General features: G+C 42.5%; 5 protein-coding genes across 6 annotated transcripts; 3 read left to right on the top strand and 2 right to left on the bottom strand.

The window, feature by feature from the left end:
- Window positions 1–171: 171 nt before the first annotated feature.
- LOC106592210 (WW domain-binding protein 4) lies at window positions 172–7,847 on the top strand. Its single transcript, XM_014183528.2, has 10 exons — window positions 172–311; window positions 2,994–3,066; window positions 3,337–3,399; window positions 3,775–3,901; window positions 4,242–4,427; window positions 5,734–5,804; window positions 5,959–6,034; window positions 6,126–6,334; window positions 6,466–6,656; window positions 6,846–7,847. Coding segments are annotated over exons 1-10 (1,215 nt in total). The 5' UTR covers window positions 172–309; the 3' UTR covers window positions 7,063–7,847.
- Window positions 7,424–8,760, bottom strand: LOC145861136 (peptide chain release factor 1, mitochondrial-like). Its single transcript, XM_082962920.1, has 2 exons — window positions 8,643–8,760; window positions 7,424–8,534 (listed from the first exon to the last, which is right to left on the bottom strand). Exons 1-2 carry the CDS (start codon window positions 8,757–8,759, stop codon window positions 8,400–8,402), a joined length of 252 nt encoding a protein of 83 aa, XP_082819046.1. The 5' UTR covers window position 8,760; the 3' UTR covers window positions 7,424–8,399.
- A 100-nt stretch (window positions 8,761–8,860) lies between these two features.
- On the bottom strand, window positions 8,861–10,754 carry LOC106575490 (peptide chain release factor 1, mitochondrial). 2 transcript variants are annotated; one of them, XM_082962919.1, is made up of 7 exons: window positions 10,321–10,754; window positions 10,020–10,117; window positions 9,847–9,928; window positions 9,620–9,727; window positions 9,335–9,507; window positions 9,125–9,242; window positions 8,861–8,962 (listed from the first exon to the last, which is right to left on the bottom strand). In XM_082962919.1, exons 2-7 carry the CDS (start codon window positions 10,083–10,085, stop codon window positions 8,922–8,924), a joined length of 588 nt encoding a protein of 195 aa, XP_082819045.1. In that variant the 5' UTR covers window positions 10,086–10,117; window positions 10,321–10,754; the 3' UTR covers window positions 8,861–8,921. The 2 variants fall into 2 exon arrangements, with proteins under 2 accessions (XP_082819045.1, XP_082819044.1); XM_082962918.1 differs by lacking the exon at window positions 10,321–10,754 and having other exon boundaries at window positions 9,847–10,111.
- Window positions 10,755–10,872: 118 nt separating this feature from the next.
- Window positions 10,873–13,967, top strand: LOC106592211 (tumor necrosis factor ligand superfamily member 11). Its single transcript, XM_014183529.3, has 2 exons — window positions 10,873–11,182; window positions 12,301–13,967. The coding sequence occupies exons 1-2, from the start codon at window positions 11,033–11,035 to the stop codon at window positions 12,934–12,936; spliced, it is 786 nt and encodes a 261-aa protein (XP_014039004.1). The 5' UTR covers window positions 10,873–11,032; the 3' UTR covers window positions 12,937–13,967.
- A 2,132-nt stretch (window positions 13,968–16,099) lies between these two features.
- LOC106575487 (coiled-coil domain-containing protein 122) lies at window positions 16,100–18,510 on the top strand. Its single transcript, XM_014152002.3, has 4 exons — window positions 16,100–16,520; window positions 16,687–17,083; window positions 17,241–17,357; window positions 17,621–18,510. Exons 2-4 carry the CDS (start codon window positions 16,922–16,924, stop codon window positions 17,765–17,767), a joined length of 426 nt encoding a protein of 141 aa, XP_014007477.1. The 5' UTR covers window positions 16,100–16,520; window positions 16,687–16,921; the 3' UTR covers window positions 17,768–18,510.
- The last annotated feature ends 109 nt before the right edge of the window (window positions 18,511–18,619 follow it).

Below are 18,619 nucleotides of genomic sequence, written 5' to 3'. Positions count from 1 at the left end.
TATACGGGACGGATGACATATTTATACGTAATTACGTCATTCAATCCATTATTCTCATATTCCTTATAATAAACTGCGATTAAAATGACACTTTCAAACGACTGTGTTGTCAAAATAAAGCCAAGAAAAGCGATAACAGTAGCGTTTACAACCAGTTTTGACCCTCAAAGACATCCGTATATACGTCATAACAAACGGACGCCGTGTTGTTGATGGTTGAGAAATGTTCAACATTTCCTGCTTTTGTGTGTAGCTAGCTAGGTTGTTTAACCTTAATTATATTAACGTTATATTGCATCAGAAGACACAATGTGAGTATTTTGTTTCACGTCACACCCATTGCAATTTCGTTTAAGATTTACTAAAGCTAACTATGTAACGTTAACGTTATTGGTACCGGAGAGCCAAGTCTGTGACCAAAAGGCATCTGAACAGCTTCTACCCCCAAGCCATAAGACGGCTGAAAAGTTAATCAAATGGCTATCCGGACAATTTACATTGACACCCTTTATTATTTATTCATCTTAATTTGTTTTGCACTGGCTCTATGCACGCCCACAGATACTACACTGACACTCCAGCACACACACAAAACACACACTTTCACATACGCTGCTGCTACTCTGTTTATTATATATCCTGATTGCATAGTCATTTTACCCCTACCCTATATACATACTGAATTACCTCAACTACCAAGTAAACCAAGCACATTGACTCCGTACAGGTGTTGTGCCGAAAATCTCCCCCCTGACAAAATCCCCCTTCGCGTGAACACACTCAATTCTTCATTGCTGCGAATTGCTTACTAGTTGAGATTTCTGCTCTTCACTCCGTTGTCAGTTTAGCCTACATTTCACTGATCTTAGTATCAGAAAGATATTTTTTTATTTGTGTCTTTCTAGGCAGCTGTCAATGATCCCGTTAGGCTGCGTTTCTTTTTTGGGGGGAGGGGGGGGGGGGGGCGGGGGGGGTTGGATCGCAGGGGAGGCACTAGTAATGTCTGCAGTTTTCGGGTTGGCTATTTGTTTCAAGTCTATTAGTCTATAAATAAATCTCTTTGCCAAAATGTTCATCTCTCCCAAAATGTTCATCTCTCCCATGTCTTATTCGACTAGTAGTTGTTCTGAAATGTTTATTGCTTGCCTACATTTTACACCCTCCTCTGTTTAATATAACACACACAGATTAATTTTTAATTTCGGTTGCCTATCCTGTCGAAGTATGTTCTATAAAAAGTATTTGATTCTGATGTGTGCGGCAGAAAGTATTTGACTCTAGTGACAAATTAAGGAAATTACAGGGGGGGTTGGAAAAGCCATTTTCTTACCTTTCCTTAATTTTGTCACTAGAGTCAAATACTTTCTATTGAACAAACTTCACGTCAGGATAGGCAACCAAAATTAATAATTAATGTATGTGTGTTATATTAAACAGAGGGAGTAAAATGCTACTAAGATCAGTGAAATGTAGGCTAAACTGACAACGGAGTGCCATTGGAGGACAGAGGTTTTATTAAATAGTACCCGCAAAACACCAGTCTCAACATCAACAGTGAAGAGGCGACTCCGGGATGCTGGCCTTCTAGGCAGAGTTGCAAAGAAAAAGCCATATCTCAGACTGGCCAATAAAAATAAAATATTAAGATGGGCAAAAGAACACAGACACAGGACAGAGGAACTCTGCCTAGAAGGCCAGCATCCCGGAGTCACCTCCTCACTGTTGACATTGAGACTGGTGTTTTGTGGGTACTATTTAATGAAGCTGCCAGTTGAGGACTTGTGAGACGTCTGTTTCTCAAAGTAGATACTAATGTACTTGTCCTCTTGCTCAGTTGTGCGCCGAGGCCTCCCACTCCTCTTTCTATTCTGGTTAGAGCCAGTTTGCGCTGTTCTGTGAAGGGAGTAGTACACAGCGTTGTACGAGATCTTCAGTTTCTTGGCAATTTCTCGCATGGAATAGCCTTCATTTCTCAGAACAAGAATAGACTGATGCGTTTCAGAAGAAAGATCTTTGTTTGTGGCCATTTGAGCCTGTAATTGAACACACAAATGCTGATGCTCCAGATACTCAACTAGTCTAAAGAAGGCCAGTTTTATTGCTTCTTTAATCAGAACAACAGTTTTCAGCTGTGCTAACATAATTGCGAAAGGCTTTTCTAATGATCAATAAGCCTTTTAAAATTATAAACTTGGATTAGCTAACACAACTTGCCATTTGAACACAGGAGTGATGATTGCTGATAATGGGCCTCTGTACGCCTATGTAGATATTCCATTAAAAATCTGCCGTTTCCAGCTACAATAGTCATTTCCAACACTAACAATGTCTACAGTGTATTTCTGATCAATTTGATGTTATTTAAAAAAAAATAAAAGTGCTTTTCTTTCAAAACACACACACACACACACACACACACACACACACACACCTTATATATATATATATATATATATATATATAATGTGTGTGTTTTTGAAAGAAAAGCACTTTTATTTTTTTTAAATAACATCAAATTGATCAGAAATACACTGTAGACATTGTAAATGTTGTAAATGACTATTGTAGCTGGAAACGTCTACTATATATATATATATAGTAAGTAAGACATATGTCTACAATGTGTGTTTTTTTAATGGACAAAAAATGTGCTTTTATATATATATATATATATATATATATATATATATATATATATATATAAGCCCATTTTTTTGTCCGTTAAAAAAACATACATTGTAGACATATGTCTTACTTACTGTTGGGAATTGTCTCATAAATTAGCATTTCACTGTAAAGTCTACACCTTTTGTGTAACATGACCAATAACAGTTGATTTCATATTGTTGCATCTATTCATAAGCTAACATAAGCTAGCTAGCTAGTTCAGTTTGTACGTCCATGGTTGTTTTTTAGTCACTGTCCAAATTGCTATTCTGATCAGCTTTCAAACACATGTTTATGAAGTTGTTTATTTTGTTTGTATTACTCAGGTCGGAATATTGGAAGTCCCAGCCAAAGAAATTCTGCCAGTACTGCAAGTGCTGGATAGCTGACAATAAACCTGTGAGTGTTGAGTAAATTGTCATGTAATTTGTACCGGTATGTAAAGTTGGTGTACTTAGCTGACTAGCTACCCATTCAGGCATAATCATCATGCTAGCTATTCAGTCTCTTTGACTAGGCCCTTCTCATGTTTCTAACGTTGAATGAATGCTTACTTGGTCTTGGTGATGTGTGTCAAAGAGAGAGTAGTCTGTTACGTTATGACTGCAAGGGCCAGAGGACAATATTTGATCATGTATTCACCCCTGTGCTTGTTTGTTTCTCATGCAGAGTGTTGAGTTTCATGAACGAGGGAAGAATCACAAAGAAAATGTTGCTGCCAAAATTGCTGAGGTGAGTTGTCATCATTGTGTTTTGCCTTCACTTGTGAAACATAGAAAGGTGGGTGCCTGTCAGTGCCAGGGTTGTAGCTACCATACTGCATAAAAAATACAGATGCCATAAATGTTGTGTTAATCACTTGAGACTATACTGTTTTCTATCTGGGCTCTATGTAGTCTGCTGATAACACGTTATTACACAGAGGTATCAACAGGGGTCACTGTTGCAAGGGAATTGATGCGTTGTAAACGCAGCTTGGCATGCATAGCCCTCCTGCCTGGCCTAGTGGTGTATTTCAGCAGAGATAAGGTCCAGATAAGCCACTCTCACCCCATGCTGTCATCTCATTGGTGGCTTGACTGATACTCCGGCCCCTCTTCTGTACAGATGCAAAAGAAGAGCATTGACAAGGCGAAGAAGGAGGATCGTCAGTCTAAAGAGTTTGCAACGATGGAGGCGGCTGCACTGAAAGCTTATGAGGAGGATATGAAAAGGTTGGGGATAAAACCATCAGGTAACTTCTTAGTTAAATGTTTTATTGATTTACTAACTTAATAACCTGCCAGTCTGTTTTTATTTGTACCGTCTAATGAGTGTGTAACTTATTACCATTGTTTCTTATAGTTTTTGTATTCTTATATTTTATTATCTCGTTGTTGCATTGTCGAGAAGGAACCTGTCAAGTAAGCATTTTGTCGGATGATGTATACCACGTGTATACTGTACATACTACGACTAATGAAACTTGAAGCTTTTAAAAAGTTGTTATAACACACTCGGTGTAAGTCGTTTTGGATAAGAGCGTCTGCTCAAATGGCTAATATATATCAATGTGATTTTGTGTGTTTGCTTAGGTTCCCCATCTCAAACCAAAGCCCAAACTCCAAGCCCAGTTCCATCTCAATCTCCATCTCCATCTCGAAAACAAGAAAAGAAGCGAAAGCCTGGAAAGGAGAGGATGCCCAGAAACGAATCAGAGAACTGGGTGGAGGGAAAGACCGGCGAAGGACTCACATACTACTACAACTCTATGACAGGAGGTAGGCAAGGTTCACACAAGGTGCTTAAAGTAATTGAATTTGGCACTCTGAAATTCAATTACTTGAATACCTTAAAAATCTGAAATTTTCTCAAGTTGGTACTTGAATTAAAATGGGAGAACAGAAAACTATCAAATATGTTAATATTAGAAAAATATATTGCTCTTACGAATTCATTTCCAGGTACACTACCGAGTTTTATTTAATGTGTTTCGCACTCTGGTTGCCAGGCGAGCTCTCTCATTCTACCCACACTGCCACTCAGCCAGGCAGGTACAGAAGCGACTGATTAGGCACCGCCAAACGTCACATCGATAGCTACAATGCTGGGCAAATATAGAGCCTTTTGTGCATAATAGAACATTTATGGAGTCTCTTATTTCAGCTAATTAAACATGGGACCAACCCTTCTATATTTTTGTTCAGTATAGTTTACCCACCATTTTTTACCACTACATCACTGGACCTAACCAACCCACACTGTGTAAGGTGAAAATAAATGCATCAGACTTTGACATGGCGAGCATGGTGTAATCGGCCCTGGAGGGGAAAGGCACAACGCTGCATCCTGCGCTGGCGCCAGTTCTACATTGAGACTTTTTCTCTCCAGAGCTTTTTTTTTTCCTCATTCAAGGGGCGCCTGCGATATTCCACTTTATCAAGCAGCAGCTGTGCTCCTGCTGTTCTGGTTGTCGTTTACGTGCCGTTTTCCTCACACAGCCCACCCGCCCTTCTCCCGACTGGCGACTCTAAAGCTGCCAGTCAGAAGCAAGACGCTTTTTTTGTAGCTATTAAGTAGTAGATTCCCAAATGCCCAATACAATTACAATACTGTCATAAAGCTGGAGTGTGTAGTAATGCGAATAAGAAATGTGTGTTCACAAGTAGGCATGTCCCAAAACTCTGCTCATCACTACTCAAATTACATCATCAGTACTGATTTACCACTAATGTATGTAGTAAATAAGTAGTGAAACACGTATTATTGAGTATAGCTTGTAAGGTAGTAATGAATAGTGAGTATGTTTTTTTTGTCATGAGGTTTTGGCGAATATGCCGCCATCTGGTGGCGAACAGAAACAATTGCATAATAGGAACTATTACAAATTGATGGTCCTCGAATGCCCTTGAATTTGGTTTGCAACTATCCGTACGAACCCTGGGTAGGCTGAAGACCACAACACCTCCGCAGATATCAGAGATGACAGGTTAAAAGTCAGACTGTGACTTTAATAAATCAGTTTTTAACATACACCTAGGACCATTCACCTTTCTCCTGAAGCATTGTGTTTTTATATATTTTCAGAATCTCAGTGGGACAAACCATATGGGTTGCAGGGGAAGAGCACACCATCTCCACAGCCTGGTCAAACTGAGGTACACACAACTTCTGAATGTATTTTTCTTAATACCTTTCATTTCACCAGGAAGTCTCTTGTATGTTGTTACTCATTTGATATGTTTAGAGTCAGTGTAATGTACCGAGGTAATGCATTCAAGTCCTGGTTATGAACACACTTTTTTTCTGTAGATCTCCTTAGGTAGTGCCTGGATAGAGGCCGTCAGTCCTGATGGATTTACCTACTACTACAACACAGAGACTGGAGGTCAGTCTATGAAGACAGATGATGACAAGAATGATGTATGTTTGACATAATTATGTTTGACATAGTTTTGATGTTTCCCCCACTCTGACAGAGTCCAGCTGGGAAAGACCTGCAGATCTCCCTGCCAGTGGCGAGTCTGGGTCTGGGCCCGGGCCCAGTGGAGAGACAGTGGGCCCCCCAGGGGTAGATGACCCATCTGCCCTGCAGCCAGAACCCCTCTCTGGGGAGGACAGCTCCAACAGTACCAACGGAGCCGGGGAAGGAGAGGAATCCAAACAGGTCACCAAGATTCAGTTCAGGGTGAGACTCTGAGTTCTCAATACAACCCCATTGGTAGTGAATGGGCACAAACAATAGTAGGCATTAGTTTAGGATTTGAGTCATGGTGACTGACAATCATTTCAATAATAATTTGCTCTCCTCACAAAAAGAATACACCGCCTTCAGACAAGGAGGGAGAGGATAAAGATGGTGAGGATGATGGGGGGAAGGGAGACAAAGAGGCCAAAGACACACCGACAGCTGTGCCTGAGGAGAAAGAGGAGAGGCCCGCTGTTAAGAAGCCCAGGAAGACCAACCCTTACGGAGCCTGGGAGCAGATACAGGAAGAAGAAGAGCCTTAGTAAGAGACTGTTATACTGTCAATGTCTTCATTTGGATTTAACTATGAGATTTTGTTACAGTTTTCCTTAATGAACAGGACCCTGGTGCTAGTCTGTCTCTACTTTAGCCAACTTGTTATTGTCTGCCTTATTAAATGCTAAACTAATAACTCACCTATCTGCTCTATACCCCATGCTCTCTCCTCCAGTGAGAAAGTGGACCTGCAGCTCCCACAGGTGGAAGGTGCAGCTAGCGCCCCCGCGGAGCTGCCACCTGACCCCAAACCCAAGTTTAGGGAGCGTATCATCACCTCTCTGGGCGACGAGGGTGGCCCCGCGTCGGGAGCCGGGGCCACGTTCAGGAAGAGGAAAGCAGAGAACGGGAAATCCTCCAGGAGCCTGAGGCAACGGGGGGATGATGACTAATACCCAGGCTAACTCAGATATGAACTCTTTTTAAACAGACAAGGCTTGACAAACTGGGGGATGTTGTTGGGAGACTGTTGTTATTGTGTAATGGGGACAATCCTAGCAACATCATATCAATACCTGGATCCGCAGGTCAGGTCCCTGTAGGCTACAGAGAACCCGAGTTAGCTACTCACCAAGATGCCATCATTTCAGAATTGTTCAGGTTGAATTTTACCCATCCAACCACCCAAGCTACAGTATATCAGAAGCTTTTGGGGTTGAACGATAGGACAAGCAGACGTCTGAAACAAGCTGGATCAGTGGCTTTAGCTGTCCTAACTTGAAGTGTTACTCTTTACAATTTCCTTTGTCAATGCCTGATGCCCTCCTGCTTTTTTATTTGAGTTGAATTGCATACAGCCGTGACAGACACAGACAATATCATTCCCAGAGATATTTTCTTATGTGTGTGTGTGATGTATTTTTAACTGGATAGTTTGTGGATGGCTTGTGATGGACCGCTGTGATGTCCTTACTGTGGTGGTGGTGGTCATTTTCCACATCGCCACCTGTACATGCTCAGGCCTGGGTCTCCCAAAACCATCTTAGCACTAAGGTCATCTTTTGTCTATTTAGTTTCAATGGAATGAACATGATCCTAGTGCTACGATGCTTTGGGGAAACCCAGCCCTGAACCGTACCCCAACATGGTTGGAGTATGCGAGAAGGAGAATGCAAAGTTTTCTACAGTATGATTGATGAAATGTTGTACTTGAATATATACTCTGCTGGTGTGGAAATTTTCTCTATGCTTCTTCCTTTAGTCCGCAGCCTTTAGTCCTCCATCAGCCTTCAGTAATCAATAGTCTTCCATGGATTTATTTTGCACACTTCTGTCAAAGCAACTCAAACATTTCACAGGGGCTCGAGTAGCCTCGACGGTAATTCAACCCTTCATTGGTGCCAATACACGCTCATTGCTATGGCTGTGTAGGAGAGATACTGATGCCATGTCTGGCCTAATGCCAGACAGCCTGGGTGCTTGAGATTAGAGCATGTGTATTGGGCTGAAACATAGCTCTGACACACCCAATAGTGTGTATCACCAACTATTTTCAGTAACATTTTAGGACTTTATTAAGATGCTAGGGTGTAATTGTGTACATGTTTGAGACTGGTTAAAGAGCTGGGTTGTCTGCAGCCAGGCTCTCTCTGCTCTCTTTTCTCCACCCACACTCCATTCTTTTCACAAACTGAACCAGGATCAGTGTTCGCGCCACTGCTTCCATATCTGGTCTGACTGTTCTCCTGTCAGTGCTGCAGCAGTGGGTCATGTTAGCTAGCTCCCAGAACTAAGGCGTCACACTGTCCTTGAGTCGGTATCTCTGACTGCAGGTCACCACCAGCTCCAGCAGAGCCTCCTTGTCTCCGTGTTCCAACAGCTCTGAGATCAGATCATCCAGGGGCTCCCCGCCCCTCATGAACTCCTGCCAAGAGAATACAGAAGACACGTTAACCAACTATTACCATGACAAACATTACACAACAAATCAACTTCCATTATAGACTGCTTGTTTGCATAGTTAGAAGTCCACCTTGATATCGCTGGTCACATAGCCAGTCCGGTGATCTGTCACGCGGTCCTGGCTGAAGTTGTAGGAACGAATCCTCTCCGACTGGGAGCGAGTGCCCACCTGGAGAAGGAGTAACATGAATGGCTCTGAGGTGAGTTAGGGAGAGAGAAAGGGGGAGGGAGGAGGGGGACAGTAAAGCGTTAGGATGGGACTGTGTATCGGGGATCACCTGCTGTTTCCGTGCAGTAAGTCTCTCTGCCCTTCATGCTCTGGTAGAGGCGGGCCTTCAGCAGGGCCTTGTCATGATTCTGCAGCTGAGAGCGGGATGTCTGACACCGTACCTAGGGTCAGAGCAGGGGTCAGTCAGTAATTCCATTTCAATATCAGATCAATTCAAAATCAAGAATTGAGAGGTGCCATTGGTTTTCAATAAAGATATATAAAAAACTTCTTAAAGTGGATTTTCAATACATATTCTGTCTCCCCGAACTGTAAGCTCTTACCTGTTGGCAGGTGTACTATTCGGACAGCACTGTCGGTTGTGTTGACACTTTGACCTCCCGCCCCTCTCGATCTGAACGTATCAACCTGCAGGTCCTTAGGGTCAATGCTGATGTCCAGCTACAAAACAGGATGCCAATTTATTATCGTTCAGACAGACGGACGGACGGACGGGCGGGCGGGCGGGCAGGCAGGCAGGCAGACAGGTGTACCTCGTTGGGTTGTGGCAGGACGATGACGGTCATGGTTCCTGTGTGAATGCGTTGCATCCTGGAGGACAGGCCCACCTCGGGAATCCTCTGGACCCGGTGTATCCCTCCCTCATGCTTCAGACGCCGGTACACACTCTCCCCCGCTATCCTTACTGCCGCATGGTGCAGTCCACCTGAGTGAATCAAATCAGACAAACACACCAATCAATCATACATAAACACAGACACTTTCATCCAGTGACCCATAAAACACAGACAGTAGGACAGAGAGAAGAGAAGCATTACCATATTCAGCAGGTATGTAGTTGAAGATCTCAAAGTCCCAGTTCTTATAGCTGGCAAGGCCTTGGTACATGTCAAACATCTCTCTGGTGAACTGTTGACAGATGTCACCTGGATCAAAACATGTGTACCAGAGGGGACATACATTATCATTAGGACCAGGAGTGTAATGGAGAGCCGTTGTCCATGTCCTATGCTGTTCATTGAGTAATTACAGTTCACCGACTCACCTCCTGTTGTCCACCCTGTTACCACCTCCAGAAGGACATTACTGGTGTCATGTGGGTCACTGGGTACTAGTGTCTGGATCAACTGGGGGAATATGAATTCAGATTTTCTCATCAAGTTCCAGACTGACCAAGGCAGACATTTAAGATGTTCTGTGTCTAATGTCTCTTCGTACATCTTTTCTCAATGACTCGATTCTTTGGGTGATCTGTGCTTGTTCCTCTTTCAGTAGCTGGACCATTTGTCGGTCTTCCTCTTTGGAACCGACTGTCCCTGTAAAAGGAGAATATGGATGTCACTAGAACGTTTTCAGATACATGACACATCTCACGGTTAGCACATTGTTATTGAAGCATTGGCGACCTCTTCTGGTCATTGCGGCACGCAGGCGTTACAGACACTTATGAAAGGAAGATACAAAAAGACCACTAGCTAGTTAGCAATTAACAAAATACACAAAACAGAACACAGCTTACTTTGAAGCAGAGTTTCAACCTCCTCTAGGTCTTTCGCGGCATGTTCAGCGCTGGTGAAAGTCCCACCTGTCTCTTGTTCAACTCTTTCCTGGGGGGGTCGTTGAGAAACCCATGTTGTAATGTTTTGGTGACATCTCTGTACTCTTCCACAAGCTGCCGAAGATATCTTTGCACAGACTCATCCCTGTATAAATCTCCCAAATGATTGTTACAATAACGTCTTGATGATACGAGTGATCGATTTGCTAGCTCCTTCCATATTCTCTTGCGCATGTGGAGAGACGAGGCCACACAGTCGAATACATTTCTGCGTAAGCATCTGGCTACAGTGTAAACGAAATACATGTAAACTGGTTACATGAGTTTATTATCTCATATTTAGTAACATTGTAAAGAATATAATCACGCTTCCAGCAAGGTCAAAGAGTGGTGTTGAATGCTGGGATATGTAGTCAATAATAATGTTTTTCGCACAGTATTTTACAACAGCACCCCTGGTGGTGTTAAAAGGCTGTTTAAATTCATCTGTAATCTGATTGGTCCTCAAAGAGGGGGTACTAAACTGAGAAAACTACCTCCTAAAACTTATATTGGTAATGAGAATACGCTGAAATACAAACCTATCTCGGGGGAAAGCATAGCCTAACATTGGGTCTGTTTTTATGAAACACAGTGGATATTTAGCGTTCAGTATTAAACGGATTTTTATGAAATGGAAAGCAGTCTGCCAAGATTTCAGCAGCTCAGGAGAACAGAACCAACTTCAAACAGAACTCTTATTGGTACCGTCGTTTTCATGGGATTACTTCAAGTGGTATCAAGTGTTGCTGTTGTACTTCACTTGACAGGTCATCTGCAACAGGTAAAGTAATCATAATACAAATACTAATGCATAGGTCTCTTACATTGGAGTATACCAAAAGTCTCATCTAAAAAGGATCATAAAATCTATGTAATTCTATAGCACAAAGTTGTATTTTGTAAGAACAAAGTTATTGTCATAACAGTTTGCAGGTGCTGCAAGAAAACATTGGACCAAAAAATTATTAAATACAATGATTGCCACAAATACACATTGCACTAAATGTAATCCATTTCAAGTGGTTGCTCTCTCACCACAACATCTATAACACATTACACTTCAAACAGAGGCAAAGTGTTTCATATTGTATGGACGGTTTTACTGGCTATTGCCTCTTATGGCTTACAAAGTAGCCTTATGTATTACAAGAGAGCAACAAATCAAATAAAAGTTTATTGGTTTACACAGATTTGCAGATGTTATCGCAGGTGCCTCGAAATGCTTGTGTTTCTAGCTCCAACAGTGCAGTAATACCTAACAATACAAAACAATATACACATAATCCAAAAAGTATAAAGAAAGAAATTAAGAAATATCAGAATGAGCAATGTCAGAGTCCGGAATATAAATATGTATATTGGTGTGTAGGGACAGTACATTAATAGAGAAGGTGTGTACAGCAGTAGTTATATAGGATGAGCTATTACTAGAATACAGTATATACTGTACATATAAAGTGGCCTCATGGGTGGAATGTTATTCATATATTTCATAATTAATAAACATTATTTCAAAAACCTGCAGAAAATCTGATGTTTCTATGTCAAACGGTTTTGTTATATTTTAGTCTTCTGTCATGTATATAAAGGGTAATATTGAAATGCAAACTCAAAATGTAATACATTTCTACTCTATATCTGACATGGTGCAGGTTCTTCTTTTTAAGCCCACAACCATATGTGTGAAGGTGAATACTTGTTTCAAAGTAGATTTGTTTAAGACTACCAAGAAATACACTGTGTGACCCTGATTTAGCCTACTGCAGTAAAAAAGTTTAAGTGACAAGTGGTCAATAACTCTATAAATGCATCTAACAGCAGTTTATCGATGCCCAATGAGGGATTTGGGCTACTGTGACCTCTAACCTCTCTTGCCGCTGTCTCTGTTGTCAACTTCAGGTCACCCAGACCGGACCAACCCTAGTTGAGACTTCGGACGACCTCCGGAGAGGGGAGTCACAGAGGTGCCCCAAAAAACCCAGGGAGGTCACACCCTCAGCCCACCTTCCCATTCAGCCTCCCAGTGGGCACATCCAGAGAGACATCCAGGACACCATGATCCACTGGGACCACGCCCATGGACACCTGTCCAAGATCGGGTACCATGACGGCAGGATCCTGGTCCGCAAGGGAGGCCTGTACTACATCTACACCAAAACCTGCTTCAGGTACTACGACCAGGTAGAGGAGACACTGTTGGAGTCTGAGTCTCATGCTCCAGGGAGAAGAGGGGCTTCAGCAGAGCCTAGCATTGACAGAGAAGATGGAGCTGGGGCCGGGGCTGGTGCCCTTCTTATACAATACGTGTTCCACGAGCGTCACAGTCACAATGTCCCTCTCAAGCCAGCTGTGCTGATGAAAAGCGGCAGCACCAGGCACTGGCAGAGGGGCCACTACCACATGTGTTGTCAGCAGCAGGGAGGGGCTTTCCCCCTGGGGCCCGGGGACAGTATCTACGTCAGCGTGTCCAACTCCTGGCTGCTGGACCCGGAAGCTGAGGGAAGCTACTTCGGGGCCTTTAGAATCAGTCGATGATGAATGAGGAAGGAGACGCAGGGCACTTAATTGATAAATTAGTAACTGATATCTTTTTAATCCCATTCCCAGCTCAGGGCTGTAGATGAGGTAGAATTAATCTCTGTTAGATAGCTGGACTGTCTGCATATGGAATAGAGTTTTGTATTTTTATACTGTGAAATCAAACTGAATTTGGCTCACTTTTAATTTAGTTTTATGAAGTTTTCAATATTTATGTATTTTCTGATGTCTCTCGTATTAAATTCTGTGTTCAGTAGCCATATACAATTGTAAAAATACAGGAGAGAGATTATAAATGCTCTGTTATTATCACCAATATTGCCATGCTTCAAACCATTTTATAGGAAAACAGGGATACCATTAGACCATTACATTTCACCCTGAGAGACTGTTTTACCTCAGCAGATCTCTGAAAACTTAACACGGTCTCTCAGGCGTACGAGCGCAGGGCGCCTCGACTTTATGTGCTTTCTGTGGTTAGAAGGGAATAACTCCAGTTAGTGTTGCATGCTGGGAGTGCTGTGTCACACACATTTAGAGGCCCCCAACGCTCCTTACTCATTCCCCGATTTCACTGACCCCTACAGTCCTGCCCCTCCCCCACCCCACCTCATGTCTCTGATTTAAAATGAAACGAGATACTCTTTTGTTGACGTGTAACGTCATTACTATGCTCAGTTTGCCTTCACATGAAAATCCATTTGAAAAGTGAGGAATCGATCTGTCCATGCTTGGATTAGAACAATTCAACACACACACACCATGTTTCCCTTGAAAGCTTTCTTCACTCTTATGTCATTTCCATGTCAAAGCGTGCATTAACGCCACCTAACTACACCATCTCAGCTCTACAGTTGCACTGTTAAGAGAGTATTAATGTCGTCCACTGAAACAAAGACTGTTTCATTTGTTTTCAGTCTGGCATATAGCTGGCACCACTCTGTAACCTTTCAGAAAATGGGCAACAATATCACACGAATCAGCTCGGCTTTCAATAAAGGTTTCATTTGTAAAACTGCTGATGCAAGCACTCAAATTACTATACTTCAAATCAGTAGAGGCTGCTGAGGGGAGGACAGCTCATAATAATGTATGGAACGGAGCAAATGGAATGGCATCAAACACATGGAAACCTCAGTATCAGTATTCACCTCAAAACACAGGTAGCCCAAATAACAGCAGATGAGATGAATAACAGGGTATTAATGTAGTTGACCACCCACAGCCAACTACCCCTGTTCTGAGGTTATTCATGGTATTTAAAAGATCAACATTGCATGAAATTAAAAATAAACATAGCTATGTTCTACTGTATCTCCATCCATCCCCTCTTCACTGTCTCTCTTCCTATTTTGAGGAAGGATGGAGTGGGCAAAATAATAGCAACAGATACTTTTAGTTAATGTTTTGTTGTGTTGACACAATGCAGACTACGGTAAAAACAGGAACACCTGTGACCTAATCAAAACTGTCTCTTTGGCACACATGTTTTAGTGCTGATGAAACACAGGGAATGAGAGACAATGTCAGGGAACCAGACAGGAAATAGTTGTGGTTATATTGAGTCACAGATGGAGGGAGGGATTGGAAGGAGGGAGGGAGGGATTGGAGGAAGGGAGGGAGGGACAGTAGGAGGGAGGGAAGGAGGCATGGAGGGGGAGCACCCTGTTGAGTCATACATACTGTTTATCCTGTTGTGTCTATGGGACTGAGACTGAGATTGACTGAGGAGGGCTCTATTTAATCAAACACACATGAGAAATTCAAACGCATAAAAAGTTAATTGGATGTAATGGCGCAATAGCCTATAAGATCATGATGTTCACTGCCGCACATCTGTTTTGTTTTCAGAACTGGTTATGGGGCACCGGCACACACCTGTTCCTATTGCGTACACCATAAACTTGTCTCAATAAAGCCACAAGACTCAGAAACCAAAGCAGCTAATTACTCAGAACTTTAGCATCTGGAGGCAAACATGTTAACAATAATAGCCCAGTGTTTTCCCTATACCTAAGCATTCAACCACAAATGGGGAACTCCAACTGTCATCACGTTCAAACAATTTGCTGTTTTTAGTGCGCAAACAAACCCAAACAACAAATAAAATATTTACATCCACCAGCACAAATAACTGCCAGGTCCTGTGCTAGTAAATCAAATCTATCGGCTATTGTTTACCAAATGGTGGGTCCCTCACCAGCCTTCAGCCCAGCTAGCGCCTTCACAGCCAAATCCTACTGGGTCATGGCTTTATAGGCTGCATGGGCCTGGGAAAGAAACCTTGTTTTGTTCATCTGGATGGTCGCTATACATTTCTAGTAGGCTGCACAAAAACTGAAAGGATTTGATCCTATCGCGCACACACACGCGCACACACTTACAGGAAATGTGCATGGAAGCGTAATGGGGATGTATCAGTACTGGCTTCCTTATATCCTTCCTATATTCTGGTTTTAGTAAGTAAACAAAATGGGTGACTGAGTACATATCCTGGAGGGCTGCTGTGTGCAATCAAATAGCCTACAGGCACATTTTCTACATAACTGCCGTCTTTTCATATCATAAATGAGATTTATAAAGGTATAGAGAGAGCGAGAGAGAGAGAATGGTCCTTACTTTATTCGCTAACCCCAAAACACCACTTGTGGACCTAACCAGTAGGCTATGGCCTCACACTGGGAACAAAGAAACATGTAAATACACATAACTGACATTTATACTGTCTCATACCACCAGAAACCATAGTGACAAGTCCTTGTCATTTATCACTTACAAATTATGTATTGAATCAAATCCAGACATCTGGCAATCCATTGTAAAATAAATTAATACGAAAATTAGGGCTACATTTCCCTTAGTTTACTTCACTGACCAATGGATTTTAATAACAATCACAATTTATTTCCCCTACATTTTCAGTGGGAAGGGCACAAATGAACGTTTCTCCAATATCTGGAAAATGAAGATGAGCCACTCAATTCAATGTAACTCTTTGGGTGTGTCCGAACTTGTGGTTTCTTTAATGGTTTAATTCTTAACATAAGTATGTTGTTTTACTCGGCAAAGGTGAAGTCAGTCAATATGGGGCGTATTGGGGGAATCCCACCGGAACCCCCCCAGGAACTTCAGCCAGGCCAAGAGAGCGCACGTGCTGAGCTGAGCGCGAAAATCAACTCCGCGCACAACAACAAACGTGTCAACATGGCCAACTCTGCTGGGATGACGATGGAAAATGGCAAGAAAACATATAGCAAATTCCTTATAAAATGTTGGACTACCTGTATTATCTTGGGATGCTTTGCTCTAACAGCAGAAAGTATGCCTGAAGTTGTTGGGGTTGGGGCTACTAAAGAGCTAACGTTAGTAGGACAACAACAAGCTAATTTAGGAAGCTAGCTAGCTTAACTAATAACAAACCACATTCTTCAGATGTGACAGCGTCCCTTCCATGTATTGCTGTAGAAACACACGGAGGGCCTGACTTATCTCTAACACAAGCTTTAGAAGACGTCTCTCAACAAGGATATGCCCAGATTGTGGCCCTCCAGGAGAAAAAACAAGTGCTCAGCTCCCTCCAGGTGAATCTCTCCTTACCTGCTAACATCCTGACCAGTAACATTTTAAAACTCCAGGAACACTGTAATTATTGCTGCTTACATTATATACATTTTCCATGCAACATTAATATTAGAACATTTGTTTTAACACTCAGTGTAAAGCAATGTTGTTTTCATCTGCTACCAGGCCATACTATCAGACATTGAGAAGAAAGGCAAAGAAGCTGAAGTGGAGTTAAAATCCAACGTGAGGCAGATTCTCATCCTGGAGGGTGAGATGGAACACTTGCAGCGACACATGCAAGCCCTGGGCCTGCGTTCCATCACCGTCTACAACGGAAACACAGCTCCGACTGCTGATCGAGGAAGAGGAGGACAACTCCAGCCGCGTGCTGGCCGGTTACAACACCTACCGGAACAAGATGGAGGGCCACCGGACAGCCATCTTGCAAGCGGAGAGCCAGACGAAGGCTCACAGGGAGCTAGTGGAGAAGAGGGCTCTGGTCAGAGTGATCACAGAGAGGAGAGAGGAGCTGAGGGCCGACCTGGAGAACCCAGAGGGGAACGCTGTGAAGCAGGCACAGGTCAGAGCAGCTGAGGAACCAGTGTAGATGTTGACAGATTACAGTCATATGGGATACGTAAAAAAAATGTTCATTTGGTCCTGTGATCTCTGTCTTCTCCACTTCATCTGTTCGCAAGTTATCGTGAATCAGTAATAAAACTGCAATCTCTTGACAGAAAGAGATGGATGACATGAGGGGGCAGATCTCAGCCCGGAGGAAGATGGTGACTGAGAGAAGAGAGCTCATCCTGAAGGAGTTTGAGAGTCACACACTGATCAAGAAGCATATCGAGGTACGGTAGTGAATCCCTATTGTCTGATGCTCACTTACCCCCTTTTTCCTCTCATCCAACAGAAAATAACTCACTCCATACAGTTTCTGTTAGATAAAGACCCACCAATTACAGTATTCATAATAAGAATAACTTTTTATCTGGTACCTTTCGAATATGCAGCTCAAAGTGGTGTACATACAAAAAGGAAAGAAATGCAGGACAATGTCAACAAAAATCAAAAAGTACAATATTTGTTTAAAACCCAAGTGTGTTGTTCTCAGATCCAGAACAGACGGTATGATGCCATCGTGAAGCGTCTCCACTGCCAACTGATGAAGGCCCAGTCCGGCCACAGGCAGTTGTCTGATGATATCTACCGCATGGAGAGAGAGATCCAGGACCTCAAGAGACACCTTGAGGTGCCATAAGTTAGCGTTCTGGTTCATAAAACTGTACGTTTTGTAGTATGACCTAAGGCTAGGAGTTTTCCCAAGCCAAGACATACTTCAGGCCCTAGTGTAGGTCTGTGCGTAACAGTTTTGTTGCTGTTCATTTTCTATTTTACATTTTTCTCTCTCATAGTTTTTTCAGTGAAAGTAATGAATTGGAAAGCCATTAAACAAAACATGTTTTTACAGAAAACCCCTCCTCCCCATTACAAATAACTTGGGTTTCCCCCTGAATTTAGACATAAAACTGTGACACTCACTGGCCAGCAGAGGGCAATGGTGTCAACCAAGAAATAGTAACTATTCCTGTGTTACTGTTTAGAAGACAATAATCACTGTCAGTCACTTTGTAGACAAAACTATGTTTATTGGTGTGTTTCTCTCCTGTCTCTCATCATCTTGACAAAAACAACAGATCAGAACAGGAGACGAATTGATGAGATGGAGACGTGAAGGAAACCTTTTATACATTAAACCATGGCAGGGATCGCCTTAGCGTAAATGCTGTACATGATAGAACCAACTACCAGCGGATTACACACACACTAAGACACGCAACATCAGAGGAACAGAATACTGAGTCATCATCAACGGTTTTAGGGTTAGAGAATAAAGTAAGGACCAAACTTTCCTTTTTCTCTCTCTCTCTCTCTCTCTCTCTCTCTCTCTCTCTCTCTCTCTCTCTCATGAATAATTGATGGTGCTTTTAAACGGAACAAAAATAAGATGAAACAGGGTAGAAACGTGTCAGTGTTTTGTTTGTTTGTGTGTGTGTGAACACAGTGCTTTCTCATTATGTTCCCTTCCCGACATTAAAGGAGTCTCGGTCCC

Source organism: Salmo salar, chromosome 16, assembly GCF_965601325.2.
Source record: "Salmo salar chromosome 16, fSalSal1, whole genome shotgun sequence".
Lineage (NCBI taxonomy): Eukaryota > Metazoa > Chordata > Actinopteri > Salmoniformes > Salmonidae > Salmo > Salmo salar.
The sequence above is the reverse complement of the archived record's forward strand: the minus strand, read 5'-3'. Positions and strand labels throughout refer to the sequence as shown.

What these genes read in the sequence shown, in the direction of transcription:
- LOC106592210 (XM_014183528.2), top strand. An exon ending in GTTGGGGATAAAACCATCAG is followed by an intron (nt 3,902 to 4,241) that starts GTAACTTCTTAG and finishes GTGTTTGCTTAG; the next exon opens with GTTCCCCATCTCAAACCAAA. An exon ending in CAGGAAGAAGAAGAGCCTTA is followed by an intron (nt 6,657 to 6,845) that starts GTAAGAGACTGT and finishes TCTCTCCTCCAG; the next exon opens with TGAGAAAGTGGACCTGCAGC.
- LOC145861136 (XM_082962920.1), bottom strand. Translation starts at nt 8,759, where the DNA reads ATGTTACTCCTTCTCCAGGTGGGCACTCGCTCCCAGTCGGAGAGGATT. An exon ending in ATGTGACCAGCGATATCAAG is followed by an intron (nt 8,535 to 8,642) that starts GTGGACTTCTAA and finishes TTCTCTTGGCAG; the next exon opens with GAGTTCATGAGGGGCGGGGA.
- LOC106575490 (XM_082962918.1), bottom strand. Translation starts at nt 10,021, where the DNA reads ATGTACGAAGAGACATTAGACACAGAACATCTTAAATGTCTGCCTTGG. An exon ending in AACAGGGTGGACAACAGGAG is followed by an intron (nt 9,728 to 9,846) that starts GTGAGTCGGTGA and finishes GTTTTGATCCAG; the next exon opens with GTGACATCTGTCAACAGTTC. An exon ending in TCCTGCCACAACCCAACGAG is followed by an intron (nt 9,243 to 9,334) that starts GTACACCTGTCT and finishes CCTGTTTTGTAG; the next exon opens with CTGGACATCAGCATTGACCC.
- LOC106592211 (XM_014183529.3), top strand. Translation starts at nt 11,033, where the DNA reads ATGGAAAGCAGTCTGCCAAGATTTCAGCAGCTCAGGAGAACAGAACCA. An exon ending in TGACAGGTCATCTGCAACAG is followed by an intron (nt 11,183 to 12,300) that starts GTAAAGTAATCA and finishes TGTCAACTTCAG; the next exon opens with GTCACCCAGACCGGACCAAC.
- LOC106575487 (XM_014152002.3), top strand. Translation starts at nt 16,922, where the DNA reads ATGGAGGGCCACCGGACAGCCATCTTGCAAGCGGAGAGCCAGACGAAG. An exon ending in ACGCTGTGAAGCAGGCACAG is followed by an intron (nt 17,084 to 17,240) that starts GTCAGAGCAGCT and finishes ATCTCTTGACAG; the next exon opens with AAAGAGATGGATGACATGAG. An exon ending in TGATCAAGAAGCATATCGAG is followed by an intron (nt 17,358 to 17,620) that starts GTACGGTAGTGA and finishes TGTTGTTCTCAG; the next exon opens with ATCCAGAACAGACGGTATGA.